Here is a 22,256-nt window from a genome sequence, read left to right as displayed (position 1 = left end):
CAATTGCAACATTGTCTCACGTGTTAACCACAAGACAAGCAGGGAAAAGCCATAACCACAGAGTCAAGTGGATAATTGACTTGTGGTTAGATAAGTGGTTCCGAATTGTAACACTGTCGGCTGTGGTTAGCTCAGCCAATTAAGGTAATTTGGATAAGTGCGTCTGCGGTTATCGATCTGGACCGGGATTGCTACATTGAGTTCCCGACCGCAGACCACAGACGGGGAAATGTTTAAACCACACACCACATCAAAGCCCTCACACAATTAACTCGCTAACTGGGGTTAGGAAGGCTGTAGCTTTCTATTTTTTTGTATGCAGAAGGCTAGAAAGGAATCATTTAGACTGATATGATTTTATTATTTGTAACTTGTGCATAAATGGGCATAGCCCTGGTTTGGATATATTAAAAGTTATGTGAGGTGGGAAATGTACAGAGCAGTCAGGATGGACAGTGGATACATTAAAGATTCATCATGCTAATTTATGATCAGCTATCCCAGAGTGACTCATGCATAACTGCAGGTCCGGAGTTCTGAGACACCCTGTGGAGATGTCTCCAGGATGTCTGCAGAGGTCCGGGGCTCCAATAGATGCCGACTCGGTCCAAGTGTGAAGTGCCGGAAAGTGAATTAAAACAGTTTGCCGAGCAAATGGTGAGGTATCCTGAAGGGGGTAGATAGTCTGTCGCCGGGCGAGTGGGTTTGGCCCGGTATGCTAAGCGGGTCAAGTGAGAAGTTGGCGCATTACCCTTAGCCTGCTGTGATGCCCTTTGCCCGCTTGCAGGAACAGTAGGCGACCTTGCGATAGGTGGGAGTTTGCTTCCCATGCCAATGATTGGTTGCCCATTGCCCAGATAAGCTTGGGAGGGTATTATAAGCCCGTGCACGCCGTCGGGTGAGTGTTCTTCGTATTACACCTGAAAGGATAGCGTGCGGTTCAAAAGACGTTTTTCATCGTAACCAAGGATTTGTACCTCGCTCAGGATTTCGTAAGATCTAAGGACTTGTAAACAAATTCTGCAAGGACAGATTGAAAAGATTTCGTTTGGCAGAGATACAGGGACCGCAAGCTGCGCCCCTAGCCAAAAAGACTGTTTTGCGTCTTTTGTTGTGTATCAACCCCGCTCCTCGGAATTGATACCTAAGGACTATATTTCATGGACTTTCGTTCTATAAGCAGTTTATTTTGTTTTGCCATGTTCCCGTAAGTGTTTATTCGTGATATTTTTGTAATTCAAGCTGTGTGTGTTCTTTATGTACAGTAAATAAATAAAATAAATCGTATTTCATGCTTTAGTGAAACATAGGAGAAATAGGAGAGATCCCTAACTGGTGCTACAAAATGTCACAGCATGGAAACATAGTGTCATGAGTGAATCCGGGACTATAAATGCCATATGCCAATAACCAACCGAAATGCACACTAATGTGTGTATGTCATAGAATCAAAGTCCTGCTCACAATAATACCCCATAATGCATGACCGTAGATAGGGAGACAAAAATGTACCACCGGGGGTCAGTGGTGACAACACAGCACTCACCCACTGAAGGTGTACAAATGTCAATCAGTCGGTCTAGGCGGCTGGAGCAGGAAAGAAACACACTGGCTATCGGAGGAAGAAATCTGTATCTGTGGTGATGATAAACACTTACGATTGAGGCGTCTGCTGAGTCCCGGAGTGGCATGCTTCAGTCCGGAAGTAAATGGAGAAAAAATTGGGTATGGGCTGATCACTGCAATAGATAGGGTAGGAGGCTGATGTCCAATTAGAAAATATTTATTACATTTATAGATTTTTTTTAGAGATTTGTTAGATATATATATATATATATATCACTCGGTTGTGTCTGTTTCTCTTGTTTTTTTTTTAATTTTCATTTCTGTTTTTAAAATATTTTATTTTTTTTCGTTTTATTCATTTCAGTTATATAGATGTATTAATATGTTTTTCTTGTGGGCTCTTTAAAGGTTTTTTTTGTTTGTTTTTATTACCTTGTTTTGTGTTTTGTATGTTCTTTATACAGTATATGTTGTAATATGACAGGCTCCCTGGCTGGGTATTTTGCTCCGTTTGGACTTCTGTAGCCCACTAGCTGATTTTTTTACACCAGATCCAGGGAGTTGTCAGCTATGTAAGGAGGCTTTCTCACAAGTTTGGTCACTCATTGATAAAGCGCTCACTGAGCGTGAAACGCGTCAGTCAGCTGCCTGTTTTTTTGCTGTTATGCTTGTTTAAAATAAATATTTTCTAATTGGACATCAGCCTCCAGCCCTATCTATTGCAGTGATCAGCCAATTTTCTCAATTTCATGCTTTATTCAATCAAAGGATCCAGATGGTAAAGTGTTAATAAGCTTGGTCTCCCCTGACAAGGGTGTTACACTGTTTATATAAAAATCCGTGCAGTCAGCCTAAAGCATTTGCATAGGAGACATGATGTCTACCTAGCTCTCTGGTCTCAAAGGGAATTCAGGATATGGAGGTGTTGGGCCATTTGGTACCAAGAAGGTGCAGAGGAAAATGCACTAACAGCCATTTGGGGTCTATCAGACTTTGCGGAGCCTTCCTGGCAGATAGCCGTGCCCCTTCCTCTGACATCAGCCAAGTGAGCCCTGCTCTGATTAGCTGCTGAGAATATTCCCACGCTTCTGATAGGGGGGTGGTATTCTGTGAATGAAAGTCAGAGGGATTATAACCCCTGGCGCAAATCAGATTTAATAGTTCTCTCACGGTTCTCAAAGATTCTAAGCAAGTCTTTTCTAAGCCAGTAACTTCAAGCCCTCTGGAGGGAGGGGAGGGGTGTCTGGAATTACATGCTGATTTCAGTTCTAGGAAATTTCAGGGTAAGCTTCTGGATGTTGAAGCCCCTGCAACTAGGAAGAGTCTAAAATTGGTACCCCAATTCCCACGTAAGTGTGGCCTGGTCTCCCGTGACACCATGGGTCTGTTGGCCAGATGGGAAAAAGGGGCCGGGGACTGAGTTTAACCTGATGGTCCCTAGTTCCCTTTCAGTCACACTAATTATGACCATGATCTCAATGAGGCTAGCTATGAAGGTAAAGTGCAGACAAAAAACCGGGCGCTTACCTTAGGATATTAGTACAGGGTAGAGAATACAGTAAAATACTTATCCCAAAACCAATGATGTAGTCTTTCACAGTGGGATCCGTAACTTGCGATGAGTTCCTCTGCTCGACCCCAGAGAGGGGTATCCAAACCCTCAGGGTATAGGAGAACGAAGAGAAAAAAAAGGGGAGCAAAGGATTAGAGGAGATTGACCTATATTAACAGTACTAAGATGACTTCATAGCATATCTAGCTGTTTAATAAAGGTGTGGTGATGAAATGACAGTAGTTTGTAGTCAAATACTCACACGGCCCTGTGTGAGCACATATGTGTAAAGGTATCTTGCTTCTGGTAGCTACTTCTTAGCCCAAAGACTGATAATGTTCAGATGGAAATGGAGGGGGGGGGGGGGTTAGAATAATACTCATAAATAACTTACACGGCCATGTGTAAGCTCAATCCTGGGAGAGAATAATATGGGGTTGCCTCTGATGGACCCGTCCGTGGTGCTTCCCGGGGCAACGTGTAATCAGCTGCTGGCGGGCAGAGTATTGGCTGGCGGTTCCCCTTCCCTCACACGCTCCAATCCTCCCCCCCTCCCCGATTCAGGAAACGAGGATGTGTGGGGTGAAAGGATAGCAGGGCGTCAGTGACAGTCTTCAGTCAAGATGAAAGTTTTATTGAACATATAAACAGAAAAAAACTCACAAAATGAAGTTTAAAACACCCCGTGGCACTCCTATCAGCGTGGCTGCAGGTCGCCTTCCAGCTACGCTGTCTTCCGTGTCCGGATTCAGAAGTGATGGGGACTTCTGACGCGGCTGTGCTTCCACTTGCTACGGAGGCCTCTAATGTCCAAAATGATGTGATGAATTAGAGCAACGCGTTTCGCCGTTCTAGACGGCTTCCTCAGGCTCAAAATGTTTGAGTCTTCTGAGTCATCACTTCTGAATCCGGACACGGAAGACAGCGTAGCTGGAAGGCGACCTGCAGCCACGCTGATAGGAGTGCCACGGGGTGTTTTAAACTTCATTTCGTGAGTTTTTTTCTGTTTATATGTTCAATAAAACTTTCATCTTGACTGAAGACTGTCACTGACGCCCTGCTATCCTTTCACCCCACACATCCTCGTTTCCTGAATCGGGGAGGGGGGGAGGATTGGAGCGTGTGAGGGAAGGGGAACCGCCAGCCAATACTCTGCCCGCCAGCAGCTGATTACACGTTGCCCCGGGAAGCACCACGGACGGGTCCATCAGAGGCAACCCCATATTATTCTCTCCCAGGATTGAGCTTACACATGGCCGTGTAAGTTATTTATGAGTATTATTCTAACCCCCCCCCCCTCCATTTCCATCTGAACATTATCAGTCTTTTGGGCTAAGAAGTAGCTACCAGAAGCAAGATACCTTTACACATATGTGCTCACACAGGGCCGTGTGAGTATTTGACTACAAACTACTGTCATTTCATCACCACACCTTTATTAAACAGCTAGATATGCTATGAAGTCATCTTAGTACTGTTAATATAGGTCAATCTCCTCTAATCCTTTGCTCCCCCTTTTTTTCTCTTCGTTTAGCTATGAAGGTAGGTGGGTAACCAGACTCTCAAATAAACGTTATAGCCTGTTTGGTTACCCCAAATCCGTGATATGGGTTCAAGAAGAGTCAACTCTTGAGCCCAGGGTTCTTAAATGCATAAACTGTAATTGTGTGACAATGAAGATTGTATGTGTTTTTGCCTTTCCAGTGTTGCCAGCGAGCAGGGATTGCTAGGCTATGAGTTTCAATGAGGGTTTTGCGGAGAAAGTGTTGTCAGAATGTGTCTAGATAGTCTGGGTCCAGAGTTTCTGGATACCCCAAAAATTTACCTGAGAATCATGCTTGATGTCCGGATACATATAGGCACATTGTCCAAGGAATATCTCCCCTTGAAAACGCTTTTGTGACACCGCTAGGGTTCTCTGCTTCAGCATAGCCCAGAAAGGTAAATGGGTCATAGGGATGCACAGTGCCTCGGTAACTATGAGGGGTCCCTAGGTTAAGTGGGATGCCCAGTTAATGCCTCGGTCACCCAGAACCTGCATAGGGGTTCTGAGGTGCTCTAACCATACATATAAGGTGAGGGGATTCTTAGAATCCATACTAAGTCTGCAAAAGTGTGGGGAATATGGCTAGTGAAAAATAAAGTACAACTTTTTATTCTATTTCCTATACCAGAAAGACTTAGGTTTTTAAAGTGTATATTTTTTTTAACAAAGTGTGTTGAGTACATATATGCTTTGCGCACAGTAAATGAGCTGGGACTTTCGGAACCAATGTTCTGACAGACCGCTGGGGCTACCAACTTGGTGCCAGTAAGTCTGACAGGACACTGGAGATGAAACCCACAGAGGATGTCTGAGGTGTCAAGACCATTTGGGCAGGAGGGAAGAGCAAGTACCCATGTCCTGGGGTGAATGGAAGTTCTCTGAATTTCCATTTGCCCCACCAGACTTTGAGAAATCCAACCCAGCGTGTGGTTTCTGAATAGCAAGTGGCTGAGGTCGCAACCTTGCACATGCCCTTGGCAGATTCAGCACCCCCACTTGCCCATTTCACAAGACCAGCATCACTCTGATTTGCTTGTTAGGAAACGCCCACACCCGGATCGGCTGCAGGGTTTTGTCATGAAACTCAGAAGTATTATAAACCCCTGATCCAATCAGATTTGTAGGTTCTAAGCACCAAGTCTATCAAGTAAATTCAAGTCCTCTGGAGAGAGGGTAGCGGTGGTGCCTGGAATTGCAGGCTGATTTCAGTTCCAGGACATTTCAGGCTTTGTCCCTGTCTGGGTAAGCTTTGCATTTAGAAGCCCCTACACCTAGGAAAGTCTTGTTTTCACCCCAGTAAGTGTGTCTTTTCTTATGTAGTTTGTGTAACATTGTGGGTCTTCCTTTTCCTGTGAATAAATTTACAATTTATTTCATTTACCTGTTTTGCTCAATGTATGATTCTGGTAAGAAAGTGCAAATGCCCAGTCTCCCATGACACTAGCCCCCTTACATCTCAGTCATTTTCCTAAAATACATACATACATGCCCCCTATGTTCTGCCCATGGCCTCCACCTTTCCTCCAACCTTATTACCTCCTCTTACTCCTGCCTAAAAAACTTCACCTATACTGCCCCCTCTCTCGGGTATTCCCTACAATGCACCATCGGACTCTTACCCAGCTTTCAGATATTTGAAAACTCACCTTGTCGGTTAAGCCTATTTGCCATACAGTACCTCTAACATCGAGCTCCCCTCCACCTCCAACCTCTTTGAGACCAGCTGTGTGGCAGCACAAATCTTCACCCCATGTAATATTCCCCCCCCCAAAAAAAACCTTAATAGGTTCAGCTGTGAGGCTGGAATATTTTCCAACCGTAGGCCGCGGGCATAGTATAAAATAGCGTGCTGAGCCAGCACACTTACCTCCTGCATCTTGTATGTGTGTGGCTTCAGTGGGCTCGTGCGGGGGCATGCGGCGGCGTGCTGAATTTCAGCCAACATATTAAGTTTTCATGCTTTCCGGAGCGGAGGGCCGGTCACGTCACCGCAAACATCCAATGGGAACGAGGGACTAGCCCCGCCTCAGTCACGCCTCCACCACGCCTTCGCCCCGCCCCCAAAGCGCGCTCACTGCCTTGTCTGCCAGGATGCAAAAAAGCACCAGCTTGAGCAGGCGAGGCTGAGCAGGAGCGCTGCTCAGCATGCCCCGAGGCACCATGCCCGTGGCCTTAGGCACAATCTATCCTACAATGAGCAGCCACCTTACCTTCTAGTTTCCTCATTACCTCTTTGTATCTGTTTTTGTCCTTACTTGTATGTAACTGATTATGTAATATACATAACTCCATGTACCCCATTGTACCGCGCTGCAGAATATGTTGGTGCTTTACAAATAAATAATGATAATATTTCCTGTGCTTATTGTTGTGGCAAACATCTAAGCATACACATTTAATAGCAGTAATCGTAAAGGGATTTCTTCCCATAGGAGAAAGGTGGGAATAACCTTTGCAGCAATAAGCTTTGGAAGTATATTTTTTCTTACATGTTCTGTTGAATATGTTTTGCACCATTATTAGGTCACTTTTTGTTAACCAGTTTCAATTGCAGTGTAGCTCAAATCAGGGGAAATTGTGACATTACGACAGGAACGTCTGTTCCTATTTTAGTTAATCAGCCCAGTTAGTTTAGTGTAAGCTGTGTATTTACCCTTTTGTAGCTGTCAGTGGTGAGATCGTCAACGGTGCCAATGGCTAGCTCTCCCCTTGAGCTACTAAAGAGTTAATATATGAGAAAGTACAACAAAACTTATTTGATAATAACTTTTTCTCATCTACTATTGTATGTGCTCACTTTGCAATAACTTATACCTTCAGAACAGAACAATATATGAAGAACATTGATACAGGGAGAAATGTGATTTCCATTAATTTAGTGAGGAGGAAATATTTATTTCCACTTTTGAGACACAATTGTAAAATGATTCATTGGGGTGTTTCTTTGCCTTCCTCTGGGTGAATTTAAATATAATAATGTAACTGTTTAATTATATGATTCAGTATCTTGCATAAGTAGAATTTTGTAAAGGTTGAATTCAATGAACATATATCTCTTATTCAAATGTACCTTGTTGCATTGCAATGTTACATTCATACATTTTCTCACCATAGATGAATCTTCAGCAAATGACTGACCTGTGAACAAGAAGCAATGTAAGAAATGTCCCAAATTTCATAAATTACAGGAGGTGTTAATGGAAATATGTTTTAAGGACTTCAATAAGAACAAGATTACAAGAAGCTTGACAGAGAATTCCTATACATCAACAGGATTTTACTAAACTTACAAATACCACAATACCAGACACGACAAGGAGAAGGTTTAAAGAGCAGAGACATGAACACCTACAGTGGGACATATGGTAATGTTATACAGCACATAATCTATACAGGGAAGAAATCCTATAACTGCTCTACATGTGAGAAAAGCTTTAGTAAGAAATCACATTTTGTTACACACCAAAGAGTCCACACAGGTGTGAAACCCTATAACTGCTCTGAATGTGAGAAAAGCTTCAGTCAGAAATCAAATCTTCTTGCACACCAAATAATCCACACAGCAGTGAGACCCTATAACTGTTCTGAATGTGAGAAAACCTTCAGTCGGAAATCGCATCTTGTTAGACACCAAAGATTACACACAGGGGTGAAGCCCTATACCTGCTCTGCATGTATTAAAAGCTACAGCCGGAAATCAGATCTTGTTACACACCAAAGAAACCACACAGGAATGAAGCCTCATAACTGCTCTGAATGCACGAAAAGCTTCAGTAATAAATCAGATCTTGTTGCACACCAAAGAATACACACAGGAGTGAAGCCTTATAACTGCTATGAATGCGGGAAAAGCTTCAGTCAAAAATCAGATCTTGTTACACACAAAAGAATCCACACAGGGGTGAGACCCTATAACTGCTCTGAATGTGGGAAAAGCTTTGGTAAGAAATCATATCTTGTTACACACCAACGAAGTCACACAGGGGTGAAGCCTCATAACTGCTCTGAATGTGAGAAAAGTTTCAGTATGAAATCAAATCTTGTTACACACCAACGAATTCATACAGGGGTGAAGCCTTATAACTGCTCTGACTGTGGGAGAAGCTTCAGTAATAAATCAGATCTTGTTACACACCAAAGAATCCACACAGGGGAGAAGCCTTATAACTGCTCTGAATGTGGAAAAAGCTTCAGTAGAAAATCACATCTTGTTACACACGAAAGAATCCACACAGGTGTGAGACCCTATAACTGCTCTGAATGTGGGAAAAGCTACAGTACGAAATCGCATCTTGTTAGACACCAAATAGTCCACATAGGGTTGAAGCCTTATAACGCGTCTGAAAGTAGAAGCTTTAGTCAAAATCAAATAATTTCAAACAAGATAATTCAACTAGTCAAGTCCCCCTCTCATGACTAATATAAAAATATACAAAATACTACTAAAAAGCACAAAATAGGGGTGCATGCGCGGCACTGAACAGCATGGCCACCTGAGAGGCAAGTTCTGCTAGCACCATGAACTTTTTAAAATAAACTTAGCAAAATAACCACCCAAAAAGTATAAATCCAGGAGGATAAAGTACAGGAAAGCTCAAAGACACCCTCGAAGCAATCAAAAAGGACCCTACACCCTGAGATGGCAGAGTTTTTCTGAAAAAATGGTCTCCGGGAGACTTGCTTACACGTGGGAACTCAGAGTCGGAATCGGACTCAGAACCTTTCAGCCAGAATTCCACAAAAAAAAAAGATATAGAAGACCTCTATAAAAATATCAAGTCTCTTCTGCAGGCGGAATTAGCTGAGACCAGGCATGAAGTTTCTGTGCTGGGTTCATGGACAGATGCTTTGGAAAGAAAGACAGACAAGATAATAAAGGACCAAGCATAGTTACCAGAGATCTAGAACGCCTAAAGGCCCAAATGGCAGGAGTCTTGGAGAGGCAAGAAGACAATTACAAAAGGAGTCGGCGAAACAATCTAAGAATCAGGAATCCCGGAGGCCATATCGGATCCAGAGGCCTTCGCCCTTGGTTGATTCAAATTCTCACACCAGAAAATTCAGCGGAATCCCTAGCAATTGACTGCTTCCACAGAGCCCTTAAATCAAGGCCTTCATACATGGACAAGCCTATGGCTGTGGTACTCCGTCTACACTATTTTAAAACAAAAGCAAAACTCTGGTAGAAAATTAGATTACCTCAGAACCTGGCCCAATAGAAAATGAGACTCCATGTATTCCCTGCCCTGGCTCCTGCCACGCTGACCCAAAGGAGATTGCTGAAACCCATAACGGACATCCTCCGACCGAGAGATATTAGATATAGATGGGGTTTCCCATTCAAGTTGATTGTGTCTCGAGAGGGAGAATTCCACAAAAACCGAGAGGACGGAGATGAGTTTCTTGTCAAACTAAGCTTCTGCCAAGATGTACAAAAACAGGGATCTGCTCCCAAGCTTAAAAGGGACTGGCAAACGCAAGGTACCCCAAAATAACTGAAAAATTACACAACATTTTCGTCGGCAGGATATAATCTCTTTAAACAAACCGAGTTACTTAAGTTCTCAAAAGCCCCGGGGCCAGGTGGCTACTCAAATATTTACTATAAAAAAACTCACCAAAATATTAATCCTGCACCTACAAATACTATATAACACTATTCTTCATGGTGCACAATTCCCCTCAAGTATGCTACAGGCATCAATATCAATAATACACAAAGCGGGTAAAGACCCTGCAAGCTGCAATAGCTATAGACCTATTTCGCTTTTTAATATCGCCATTAACATTTTCTCTAAAATACGTGCCACAAAATGAAATGCATTTTTACCGGGTCTCATCCACAACCACCAGGTGGGTTCTATACCAACCAGACAGGCAGCCGACAATACGAGAAGAGCTATATATGTTATAGCATTCTACAAAAAACATAATGTTCCCATGATGGTGCTGGCCCTATACGCGGAAGAAGCGTTTGGCTGAATTGATCCTGTTTAAGAGCCACTTTTGAGATATTTGGTTTCAGCGGCCCCGTCCTCACTGATCTCCTGTCACTATACACAATTCCAACAGCCAAAATAAAGTGTTTGGAAACAATATCAGAAATACTGTAATAGATATCTGAGGAGGAACTAGACAGGGTTGTCCACTTTACCCCCTCCTCTTTGCTCTGTCAGTGGAACATCTGACAGCCAAAATCAGAGCCAACACAGACATAATAGGAATTAATATAGCAAACTCTGAATACAAAATGTCCTTATTTGCAAATGATATCCTCCTAACAATCTCCAGGCCTTTGACCTCACGGCCCTTCTTAATCGGTGAACTAGAAAGATTCACCTCCCTCTCAGGGTTCAAGATTAATAATAAATTGGAGGTGCTAAATGTAAATCTCCATCTCCAGATCATCAAACTCATTTTACTTAACTTCAACTATAAATGGAAGTTGCATAACAACCTCTACTTAGGGGTAAATGTAACACAGTCATATATAGAGCAAATTATCCGGCAATTATCCAGACAATAATTAAAGAACTTAACTGGTCAAAATTTAAGATATCCTTGGTGGGTAGAATTCAGTCTATCAAGATGAATGTACTTCCCCGTTTGTTATATCTATTCCAGATTCACCCAATTCCCTTAATAACTAAATATTTTATCAATCTCTAAAAAAAAATCACAAGCTTTATATGGTCTGGAAAAAGGCCTAGGGTAAACAAACAGACCATGTCACTATCAACAGCGAGGGGTGGATTAGCCAAACCAAGTATATTCTCTTATTATGGGGCAGCACAAGCCAGTCAACTGGTAAATTGGCACGCGAACAGTACCCTTAGAAGATGGGTTCAGCTCGAATCTGATCTGCTGAGTCCCTTAAGCAACCAATCTATATTATGGTTTCCACCATCTACAGTAAGACTAAGGAGAAATTGGAGACACTTCCTACTATAATACATTCCTTGAAATGCTGGAGGTTATACGCTATCAACAAGAGCCTTACAGATTCTAATTCCCCAATGACATCTCTACAGTAACCCTGATTTTGCTCCAGGTGTATCTAGAATAGACTTAACATTCGCAGGCAGTGAGGGTGACTCGTTTAAGAGATCTAGTGAGTAGAAGCAGATTTAGACCCATGCAAACCTTTTTCACAGACAAAACGCAGGAAAGGCATTTCGGTTCTTACAACTCGGAGGTTTTCTTAATGCAAAAAAACCTAGGGACTCTTTTACTTTCTTTGAAAATGTATCTCAAAAACAAAATGAAAAAATGGGGGGTGCAAATATAGTGTAGATCCTTTATAATCAAATGCAATAATAACAAAAATATTTAAAATAGTGCACTCACACAAAAAAGTTGAAAAGTATAATTGCCTGGTAACTTGTACTCCAGTGTCTTTTCCTCCTTCATGGATAGTCGGCTGTTCCGTGTCCCAGAGCTCATGACTCCTCACTGCCTGACTGGCGTCATCGTTCCTATGGCAACCTCCCTTATGGGATGTCAACGACCCGGAACTACTTGCTCCATTTGTGCCCGTAGTTCTGAGCTGCTGCGGGGCAGGTCGCTGGGTACTGGAATATGACTCGAGGTCTTGGACAACTATGGAGTTAGCCACAAGATTGTGCCTGCTGCTACCAATCCTATGCTTTTCTCCACATGCCTGTGGTGTCATCAGGGATCTATTAGTGAAAAGATTTAAAATGCAACTCACAAAGGTCACTAGGGCTTGCGCATGATAGTACTGTAGCATGGACCGTAAGTAGATGTTAAAGCCACGATGTGTGTTGGGACAAGGTCCTCGTGGACCTGCTGAAGACGTGGTTCCGCTTCCAGGTGCGTGTCGACACATGTTGCATCAAAGTTCCCCCAGGAATAGATGCTGCAGTTTCTATAGTTCACAACAAAAAACAAAGAAGCCCAGAGCTACATCCAATATGACAAAAATACACAGTGAAATACCGAGATATCTCTTGAAAAAGACTCGTTTAGTTAAACCCTTTGGCCACAGCATTTAAGCCTGCGAGCCACATCAAGACATAACCAAATATCGCCGGTCCTAACACTGATTAAAATTCTTATTTACCTCTATAATTAAAGGAAGAACGATCACATTGGATCTGTCACAACCAGCTGCATGAAAAAAACTTGTTCATTTGGAATGTGGGAAGGGGTGAGCTTAAACCTCGGGGAGTTTTATTTTTTAAGAGCTTGCTGGGTATCTGTGTGTTTATTAATTCTATAGTTCAACTGTTCCTGGCTTAGAGTAATACCGACTACCTGCAAATAAACCTCAGGTGATGAAACCCTACGCATTTCGTCACATAAACGTAAAGTGACTTAATCAGGGTTAGATTATGCACAGCCCTAATGGCCCATTTTATAGTCCATGATGAGTAATCCAATATTAACCCATAATGGGTTGGCGATTTGAACGTGGGTTGCTTATAAAACATGGCATACACAAAACAATGGGATACAACATAAATAACATGGAAGGCAGAGCTGAAGCGTTTAAATAAAATACAATAAAAACAATACCAGTGATGGACATGCAAGAACTAAGCATACTAATGTTAGTAACAATACGGAATTGCTGCGCCAATAAAACATTTATAAATTGATAAAAATGAAAAATATAGATTCCTAACATAAATAGTACAACTACTGTAAGAAATTAATAAAATTACATTAAATAAATGAAGAGATAGCTGATAACTGTATATGTTCACAGGGAGGAGACAAGAAACCATCAGATATATAACCAAATCGGGAGGGATCAGAAATGACCTATTCTAACTTGCACATTGTATTACATAATTAGATAAATGGTGTAATAACCTTATTTAAAGTAAAAGAGGTTGGGCTGGGGGCGAGCCTTGTCTTCTATGGCCGTTTCATCGATAATATCATTTTAATTTGGGATGGTGAGGAGGAAGATCTGCAATTCTGATTGCATTTGACAATAACGATATGGGACCTAAATTTACTTTTGTTATAGATCGTGTGAAAATCAAATTTCTCGATCTTGAACTATTTACCTGTCCGGGTGATTCAAAAATTTATTCGAGAACACACTTTAAAGAAGTTGCAGTAAATAATTTTTGACACGCTTCTAGTAATCACCATCGGAAATAGCTGGACAATATCCCAAGGATATAGCAAAACACAGGGGGTGCCCAGTGCTACATCCAAAAGACAAAACATACATGTAATAATTACAAGAAATGATGCTTCAGTACTAATAACAATGCTAATGCTAATAATAAAATATGTTTTTTTAGTTAGAAATTTTGGCCAAAACATCATAAGCTTGCACACCAAATCGTAAAGGTTAACCATAATAAGTGCAAGTCCTACACTACACTGCATTTGTTCCCTATACCTTTGTATGAGGGGGAAGAACCATAATAGATTCATTACCTGCAGCCCAGTTGCACTCTATGTGGCATTACATATAGTCAATATTAGGTGGGTGTGGGCGTTTGAGCTTGCTGGGTTTGTGTGTTAATTAATTTCTGACTGGAATCAGTTGTATGGAGGTTGTGGCACCTCCCCCAGAGCTCACGTCACCTCCCTCTTTTTAATGGTGTATCTTCTCATCTTGCTGCAGGTAATGAACTTGCTGGGTTTGTGTGTTAATCAATATTCCAAGGAGTCAGTTCTTCAGGATTAAGAGGAACTGCACTTCGCAAGAAGAATTTGTCAAACAGGGTCAAATCTAGGTGGAAAAATTCATTGCTAAAGGTTACAGCAGGGATCAGGTTCTTGAGGTTTTTGAAGAGGTCAAATGTGTTAGTAGGGCATGCCTATTGACTCAATCCAAGAATAAATATATGACTATGAACATACACTCATCTGGTGGGGTCCCCTTAAAGCATTCATGTGATACCATTAATCAGTTGGATTCTGTTCAAGAAAATGTCCCTCGTTTTATTACTAGATTTAACCGGGCAGCATCTTCCATTATAGGTGTCCTCAAAAAGTATTGGAGCATTCATTTCAGTAACACAGTGTTGGGTCCTACTCTGCCGTCTATGGTACCTGTCACATACAGACAGGCCAAAAACATTAAAAATATGTTGGCACCAAGTAGGTTGAGGACTGTGGAGAACATTGGCAAATATGATGTAAGGAATCCCCCTCATGGTAATTGCATTTGTGGTAGAGGACGTTGCATTACTTGCAAGCACCATAAGCTGTCTATCGTCATTTATCGTCTATGTGATGTCATACTCCTATGGCCCACAATATGTGGGCCATACTTTTTCGTGCACTTAGCACTAGATTTTTGGAGCATAGCCGTAATGTCATCCATGGCAATCAGGGACACAGTATATCTCCAGCAAACATAATAGGGATCCAGCCTCTTTAACAATCATGGGGCTGGAACACATTTCCCCCTCCTTGTTGGGATGTGATAAATTCAAGAGGTTATGCCTTAGCGAGACCTATTGGATCTATATGCTGAGTACTCTCTCTCCTGGGGGGATGAATCAGTGTTTGGATACCAGTATGCTCATCTAGCCCCCATTTGTCCTTGTGTTTCCTGCTGGTCCCTTTGTTCTGACGCTTGCCTTCATCCAAGGCCTTTTAGTTGTTACTTTGTTTTCAAGCCCTCACCACTATATTTGTCCCTATTCCTCTTTAATATATTCACACACATATATACATTTTATATGTTACTTTCATCCCCTTTATTACTACTACTAGTTATCATTATCTAGTACAGCAAGGCCCCGGGCATGCGGCGGGTTCCGTTCTAAGGTTCTATGCTTCTACGCCTCTGTCTTCCTCATCTGAACCCTGACTTCCCACACCCAACCATTATGGTGGCAACCCCCATGGGTGCAGGGGTTTTCTGAATCAATGTTTCATACAGTGTGAACTAATGCCTTCTTGATTCATTTCTCAAAGATCCAAGGTGTCGTACAGTACATCACTACTCACCGATGATGCCCTGGCCTAGGCTTCTCCCATCTTGCTGTCTTCCGGCAAGGTCTTACTGAGATTTTAAAGGATGTCCCACCGATCTCGAGGAACTCATCACCATATGCATTCGCGTTGATCAACGTATGCAGGAGAGGAGAACTGAAAGATACCATCATCGGCAGCTTACTCTCAGGGTTCCTTCCCATGCCGGTATAGCTGAACCTCTTCTGCCAGATATTCCAGAGCCTATGCAACTTGAGGGTAACAAGTTTTCTTTCAACGAGAAACAGCGTTAACGTAACGCTGGCCTCTGTCTGTACTGTGTCAATCCCGGACATCAGGTACTCTATTGCTCCCACAAGTCGGGAAACGCCAACTCCCAATGAGGTCAAGGGGAATCACAGTGGGAACACTTTCTACATCCCATATCACAGCAAAACTGCGGCCTACTAGGATCTTGCTTCCTGTTACGCTTAACGGTGAGGGCTTCCACACTTCTGTGCTGGCCTTTCTGCCCCCTCGTTCGCAAGAAATGCCCTGTGGGGTTGGAAGATATTGGTGGTCGACCTCTGCAACCAGTATATACAGCACCGACATTGTTTATTGCACTAAATCACGACGGCACGCCGAGATCTACCCCAGCTGCCGCCAGTAACAACCGCGCGCCGCCGCGTTTCCCCCACGCACCCCCCCTCCACTTCGCGCGCAATTTACCTCCTTTCCCGACCCCGTACCCGGCTCCTGCTCTGCCCCTCTGCTTCCCCGCACCCCCGCTTACCTTCATTTGATCTCCAGGGGTGTCGGGGAAGCCTGTGGAAGACGGGGAAGCCGGGCGCGCATGTTACTGTGACGTCACAGTGCGCCGCCACGCGCCGCGGCTACCCGCTTCCCAGCCGCATGGAGCCGGCGGCTTTTGCTTCAATAAACAATGTCGCTACTGTATCTCTTTACAGACTGTTCTCTTTCGTTTTTGTACAGGTGAGGACCACACAGGAGAGATCCAGCTGGATGCCATCCACACCCCTTCGGTGGACGTCATTCTTGGCCTCCCATGCCTGCAACTTCACAATCCACGCATTGATTGGTCTGACAATGAACCTGTTCTGTGGAGCCCATTTTGTTCAAAGAACTGCGCTGTGCCCCGTATTTTTGGGGTTACTGCTCCCAAAGAAGAGAAGGTAAAATTGCCCGAGGTCTACGCCAAATTTTGCAACGTTTTTATAAAGCCTGATCTGATCTCTTACCACTGCATCGTTCTTTCGATTGTCTTATTGAGTTGCTTCCCGGCTCTGTACCTCCCAGGAGAACTTCTTACCCACTTTCCCTTCCTGAGACTAAAGCTATGAAGGAGTATATCCATGAAAATTTACAAAGGGGCATTATTTGAAAATCTTCTCCAGCTGGTGCAGGCTTCTTGTTTGTGAAGAAAAAGAACGGGTCGCTACGACCATGTATTGATTACAGAGGCCTTAACAAGATCACCATCAAAAACCGTTATCCCTTACCATTAATTTCGGAACTCTTCGATCGCCTCCAAAGAGCCAACATCTTCACTAAATTGGACCTCCGTGAGGCCTACAATTTGGTAAGGATCCGCCAAAGTGACGAATGGAAAACGGCTTTCAATGCCTGTGACGGTCATTATGAATAACTCGTCATACCCTTCGGTCTCTGTAATGCCCCGGCCGTCTTCCAACACTTCATTAATGAAATCTTAAGAGATCTGCTCAATCAATTTGTCGTCATCTATCTGGATGATATAATGATCTTTTCTAAGTCCTAACAGGAGCATGTCAACCATGTCAAACAGGTACTTCAACGCCTACGTGAAAACCATTTGTTCGCCAAGCGAGAAAAGTGTCAGTTCCACCAAATTGCCACAGCGTTCTTAGGATACATAATTTCCAACACAGATCTCACCATGGATCCTGCTAAGGTAAAGCCGGTTCTGGATTGGCCTTGTCCCACTACCTTCAAAGCTGTGAGCGCTTCCTGGGGTTTGCGAACTGCTATCACAGATTCATTCAAAATTTCTCTGTGGTAGCTCCCATCACAGCTTTAACTAAGAAAGGTGCGAATCCCGCTTCATGGTCGCCGGCAGCTACCCAGGCTTTCGATCACCTTAAAACCGCCTTCATTTCTGCACCTATCCTCATGCATCCGGATCACAAGCTACCATTCACCGTGGAGGTAGATGCATCAGACATCGGGGCCGGTGCTATTCTCCATCAAAGAAGGAAACCTCAAGGCAGACTCCACTCCTGTGCATTTTTCTCAAAACAATTGTCTCAAACGGAACAAAATTATGACGTGGGTGACCGGGAACTCTTAGCAATCAAGTTATCCCTGGAGGGATGGAGACATCTGTTGGAAAAAATGGAGTGATGCTGCACACCTCAAAATAGAAAAAACATACAATTACCGGTGCTCCAATGTTTGCACGAAAGCCTGCAGTCAGTCCTAGACAGATGAACAAAGGAACAAAGGGCACTGCGGATTTAAGCAAATTAAACTCATTTATTGAGCCAACACGACGTTTCGACCTTAGTGGTCTTTTTCAAGTGACAATGGCATAAATACATTCCTCAATGATAACATATAAATAGTGCCCCAAATCCCCACAATGCAACCTGTCCAATTAGTGTAGATGAAGTTCATGTGCTGAGTCAGTCCCTTTTAGCCAATCTCCATTCTGTGCTCCTCATCACCAGCTGTTGGTATTTCTCCTTTGATAATGGTGTTCGTATCCTCCCTGCTCCTGTGCAGTCCGGCATCCATCTTGCTGACGTCATCATTCCTCGTCTCTGGCAGTTGGAACGCATCTTGGTCCTATCCTGCTGTTGCACGTTGTCTCCGATCGTGCGTTTCAAGTCTGCGCATGCGAGGTGGCAATCCGGTCGATCCTCTTCATCCCTGTACCCCTTTGGATCGCAAAAAGCGCAGATTATTGTAAAATCATTGCGCCTGCGATTGTCAATCATCCTGCGGTCCTGCAGGCTCGGGGGGGGGGGGGACACAGCTGATCTCCAGTGTCAACTTGGTCAAGTGTTTTCATCCTAGTTCGTCATCTTCATCTGTCAAGCAGCGTGGTAGGATATCTTCATCACCAATGATCCATGATGTATAAGTGGAGGAGAAAGGGGAGGTACAGATCAGCAAACCACATATTGAACAGGCTGTGTGACATATAGTATCACCGTGATTAAGTGTTGATAATAAAAAATCTAAAAAAGGTTTGTCTTTGTCAATGATTTCAAATGCCTAACCCCAGAGGCACAGTATAAATTACCATATGTACTTACAGCAGGCAGTGGCAGCAACCTAAGGAAAAAATCATCTCTCCTCAATGAAACAGCCTAATGACAAAATGTCATTTAGTCCATTTGGGTATACAGTATTTAATGTATGGATCCAGAAGGATTCCCGCTGTAGTAATAGTGTATCCTTATCTAAACCAGCCCTAGCTTTTTTAATATGCTCAATACCCATTAACTTTAGTGAGGATATTGGGTGACTGAAGTCAGAGCAATGTTTAATGAGAGCTGTGTCCTCTGCATGATTGTTGATTTTGCTCTTGTGTTCTATAAATCTAGTTTTGAGCATGCGACTGCTCTTACCAATATAACATAGTCCACAAGGGCATTTAATCATATAGATTATATTCGTAGTGGTGCAGGTGATGCGCTCCTTTATTTTATACAATCTGCCACTTCTAGGGTGGTAGAACTTGTCCCCTATATTCAAACTGTTACAGATGCTACAGCCATAGCATTTATAACAACCTACTTTAGGTAAACTTAAGAAGTGTGGTGTTATGTAATGTTTTTCATTATCCGCCTTTATCAGGATGTCTTTAAGATTCTCTCCACGTTTATAAGCAAAACGTGGGAAATCCTTACATACATCTTTGAGTGTTTCGTCTGTCTGTAAAACTTTCCAGTGTTTTTTCAATGTGTTTTTAATAAAACCACTGGCCGTTGTGAATTTACTAACAAATGTCAGACGATCACTTTTAAATACTGTATACCCAAATGGACTAAATGACTTTTTGTCATTAGGCTGTTTCATTGCGCAGAGATGATTTTTTCCTTAGGTTGCTGCCACTGCCTGCTGTAAGTACATATGGTCATTTATACTGTGCCTCTGGGGTTAGGCATTTGAAATCATTGACAAAGACAAACCTTTTTTAGATTTTTTATTATCAACACTTAATCACGGTGATACTATATGTCACACAGCCTGTTCAATATGTGGTTTGCTGATCTGTTCCTCCCCTTTCTCCTCCACTTATACATCATGGATCATTTGTGATGAAGATATCCTACCACGCTGCTTGACAGATGAAGATGACGTACTAGGATTAAACCACTTGACCAAGTTGATACTGGAGATCAGCTGTCCCCCCCCCCCCCGAGCCTGCAGGACCGCAGGATGATTGACAATCGCAGGCGCAATGATTTTACAATAATCTGCGCTTTTTGCGATCCAAAGGGGTACAGGGATGAAGAGGATCGACCGGATTGCCACCGCGCATGCGCGGACTTGAAACGCACGATCGGAGACAACGTGCAACAGCAGGATAGGACCAAGATGCGTTCCAACTGCCAGAGACGAGGAATGATGACGTCAGCAAGATGGATGCCAGACTGCACAGGAGCAGGGAGGATACGAACACCATTATCAAAGGAGAAACACCAACAGCTGGTGATGAGGAGCACAGAATGGAGATTGGCTAAAAGGGACTGACTCAGCACATGAACTTCATCTACACTAATTGGACAGGTTGCACTGTGGGGATTTGGGGCACTATTTATATGTTATCATTGAGGAATGTATTTATGACATCTGTTGGAAGGCACAGAGAACCCAATCACTATTCTCACCGACCACAAGAACTTGCTCTATATAGAGGGCGCTCGACGCTTAGGGGCTCATCAAGCCCGGTGGCCGCTTTTCTTTTTCCGTTTCAATTTTATTATCTATTTTCTTCCGGGTTCTAAAAATTTCAGCCGATGCTCTTTCCCGTCAGTTCCTGGTAGACGACAAACCCGAGGATCAGCAGGAACCTATTCTTCCCTTCAAATATATACTTTCCGCCAACACTTTTGATGCCTTGAGAGACATTGTACAAGAGCAGTCTCACATTCCTGAAGGTCTCGTAGTTCCTGATGGGCGATTGTTTACCTCACCACCTCATCGGAAGAATGTCCTTGAATGGGGTCACTCTTCTAAGTCTTCAGGACATCCTGCTACTAGAAAGACCACCGACCTCGTGGATTGGACCTTTTGGTGGCCCGGCATTCAAAAGGACATCAAAGAATTCGTTGCTGCATGGTCGACGTGCTCGGAATAAGACTCCCCGGGATAAACCACCAGGACTCCTTCAACCGCTTCCCATCCCGGACGGTCCACTTGACCATGGACTTCATAGTCGAACTGCTGGTATCTAAAGGGATGAACACCATCTTAGTTGTGGTAGACCGCTTTTCCAACCAGTCTCACTTTATTCTGTTAAAAGGTCTACCCAACTATCCCAAATTGTCTGACTCTTTATCAAAGAAATCTTTCGCCTCCATGGGGTACCATTGGCCTTAGTCTCCGATAGAGGTTCACAGTTCATATCCAAGTTCTGGCGCTCCTTCTACCAGCAACTAGGAATAGCGTTACATTTTTCTTCGGGTTATCATCCCCAAACCAACGGTCAGACTGAGCGAACCAACCCGTCTCTGGAGCAATACATCCGGTGTTTTTCCTCTGACACTCAGGACGACTGGTCTGATCTCCTTCCCTTGGCAGAGTTCACGCATAACAATTTGCGGAATGAATCCACCAGGGAGTCGCCCTTTTTAATTAATTATGGGTTTCACCCATCACTTCTACCCATTATTACACCCACGTCCTGGGTACCAGCAGCAGACGACCTTCAAAATTTGTGGAAAGGGATCCAGGAGAACCTCAAGAAGGCAACTACCAGACAAAAGGCGCAGGCAGACTGTCACTGAAGGAGGACCCAAGAGTTCAATCCAGGAGACGGGGTGTGGTTGTCCTCTAAGAATGTCAGGCTCAAGGTCCCTACACTGAAACTGGCACCAAGGTTCATCGGACCATATACCATCTCGGAAAAAGTCAACCCAGTGACATACCGGCTACGCCTTCCTCTGTCTATGAGAATCCCCTCTGTATTTCTCGTGTCCCTGCTGAAACCAGCTGTTCGAGATCCTCGCTTTCCCGATCCCTCCTCATGTACGGCTCCTGTTCTCGTACACGCCCAACAAGAGTACGAGGTCCAGTCTATCTTGGACTCCAGGATTTCAAGAGCATCGGTTCAGTACCTTGTGCACTGAAAGGGTTTCGGACCCGAGGAACGATCCTGGGTTCCTCACCACCGTCTTCACGCTCCAAGGCTTGTGTTCACATCTTCCATGCCAAGTACCCTCACAAGCCATTATTGAGACCACTGGAGGTTGCTCCTGAAGCGGGGGGGGATACTGTAAGGATCCGTGAGTCTCGCTACCCTCATCCCGCTTCCTGCAGCGCGTCACCTGGGTCATCTACCAGCCACGTGTGACGAAAATGGGCGTAATCAGCGCATTAATAAAGGCAGTGTGCTCAGCTGGTTACCCCTATTTCGGATTGGGGTTGAAGGGGTTAATTTTTCATGCC

At 43.6% G+C, this 22,256-nt stretch overlaps 2 protein-coding genes across 4 annotated transcripts in view; both read left to right on the top strand.

Annotated features, from left to right (window-relative positions):
- Positions 1 to 22,256, top strand: part of LOC142464319 (uncharacterized) — a 582,685-nt gene that overhangs the window by 356,824 nt on the left and 203,605 nt on the right. The gene's annotated exons all lie outside the window — the stretch shown is intronic.
- On the top strand, positions 7,759 to 18,406 carry LOC142464314 (uncharacterized). Its single transcript, XM_075567801.1, has one exon. The coding sequence runs from the start codon at positions 8,005 to 8,007 to the stop codon at positions 9,082 to 9,084; it is 1,080 nt and encodes a 359-aa protein (XP_075423916.1). The 5' UTR covers positions 7,759 to 8,004; the 3' UTR covers positions 9,085 to 18,406.

Source organism: Ascaphus truei, chromosome 12, assembly GCF_040206685.1.
Source record: "Ascaphus truei isolate aAscTru1 chromosome 12, aAscTru1.hap1, whole genome shotgun sequence".
NCBI classification, from domain to species: domain Eukaryota; kingdom Metazoa; phylum Chordata; class Amphibia; order Anura; family Ascaphidae; genus Ascaphus; species Ascaphus truei.
The sequence above is the reverse complement of the archived record's forward strand: the minus strand, read 5'-3'. Positions and strand labels throughout refer to the sequence as shown.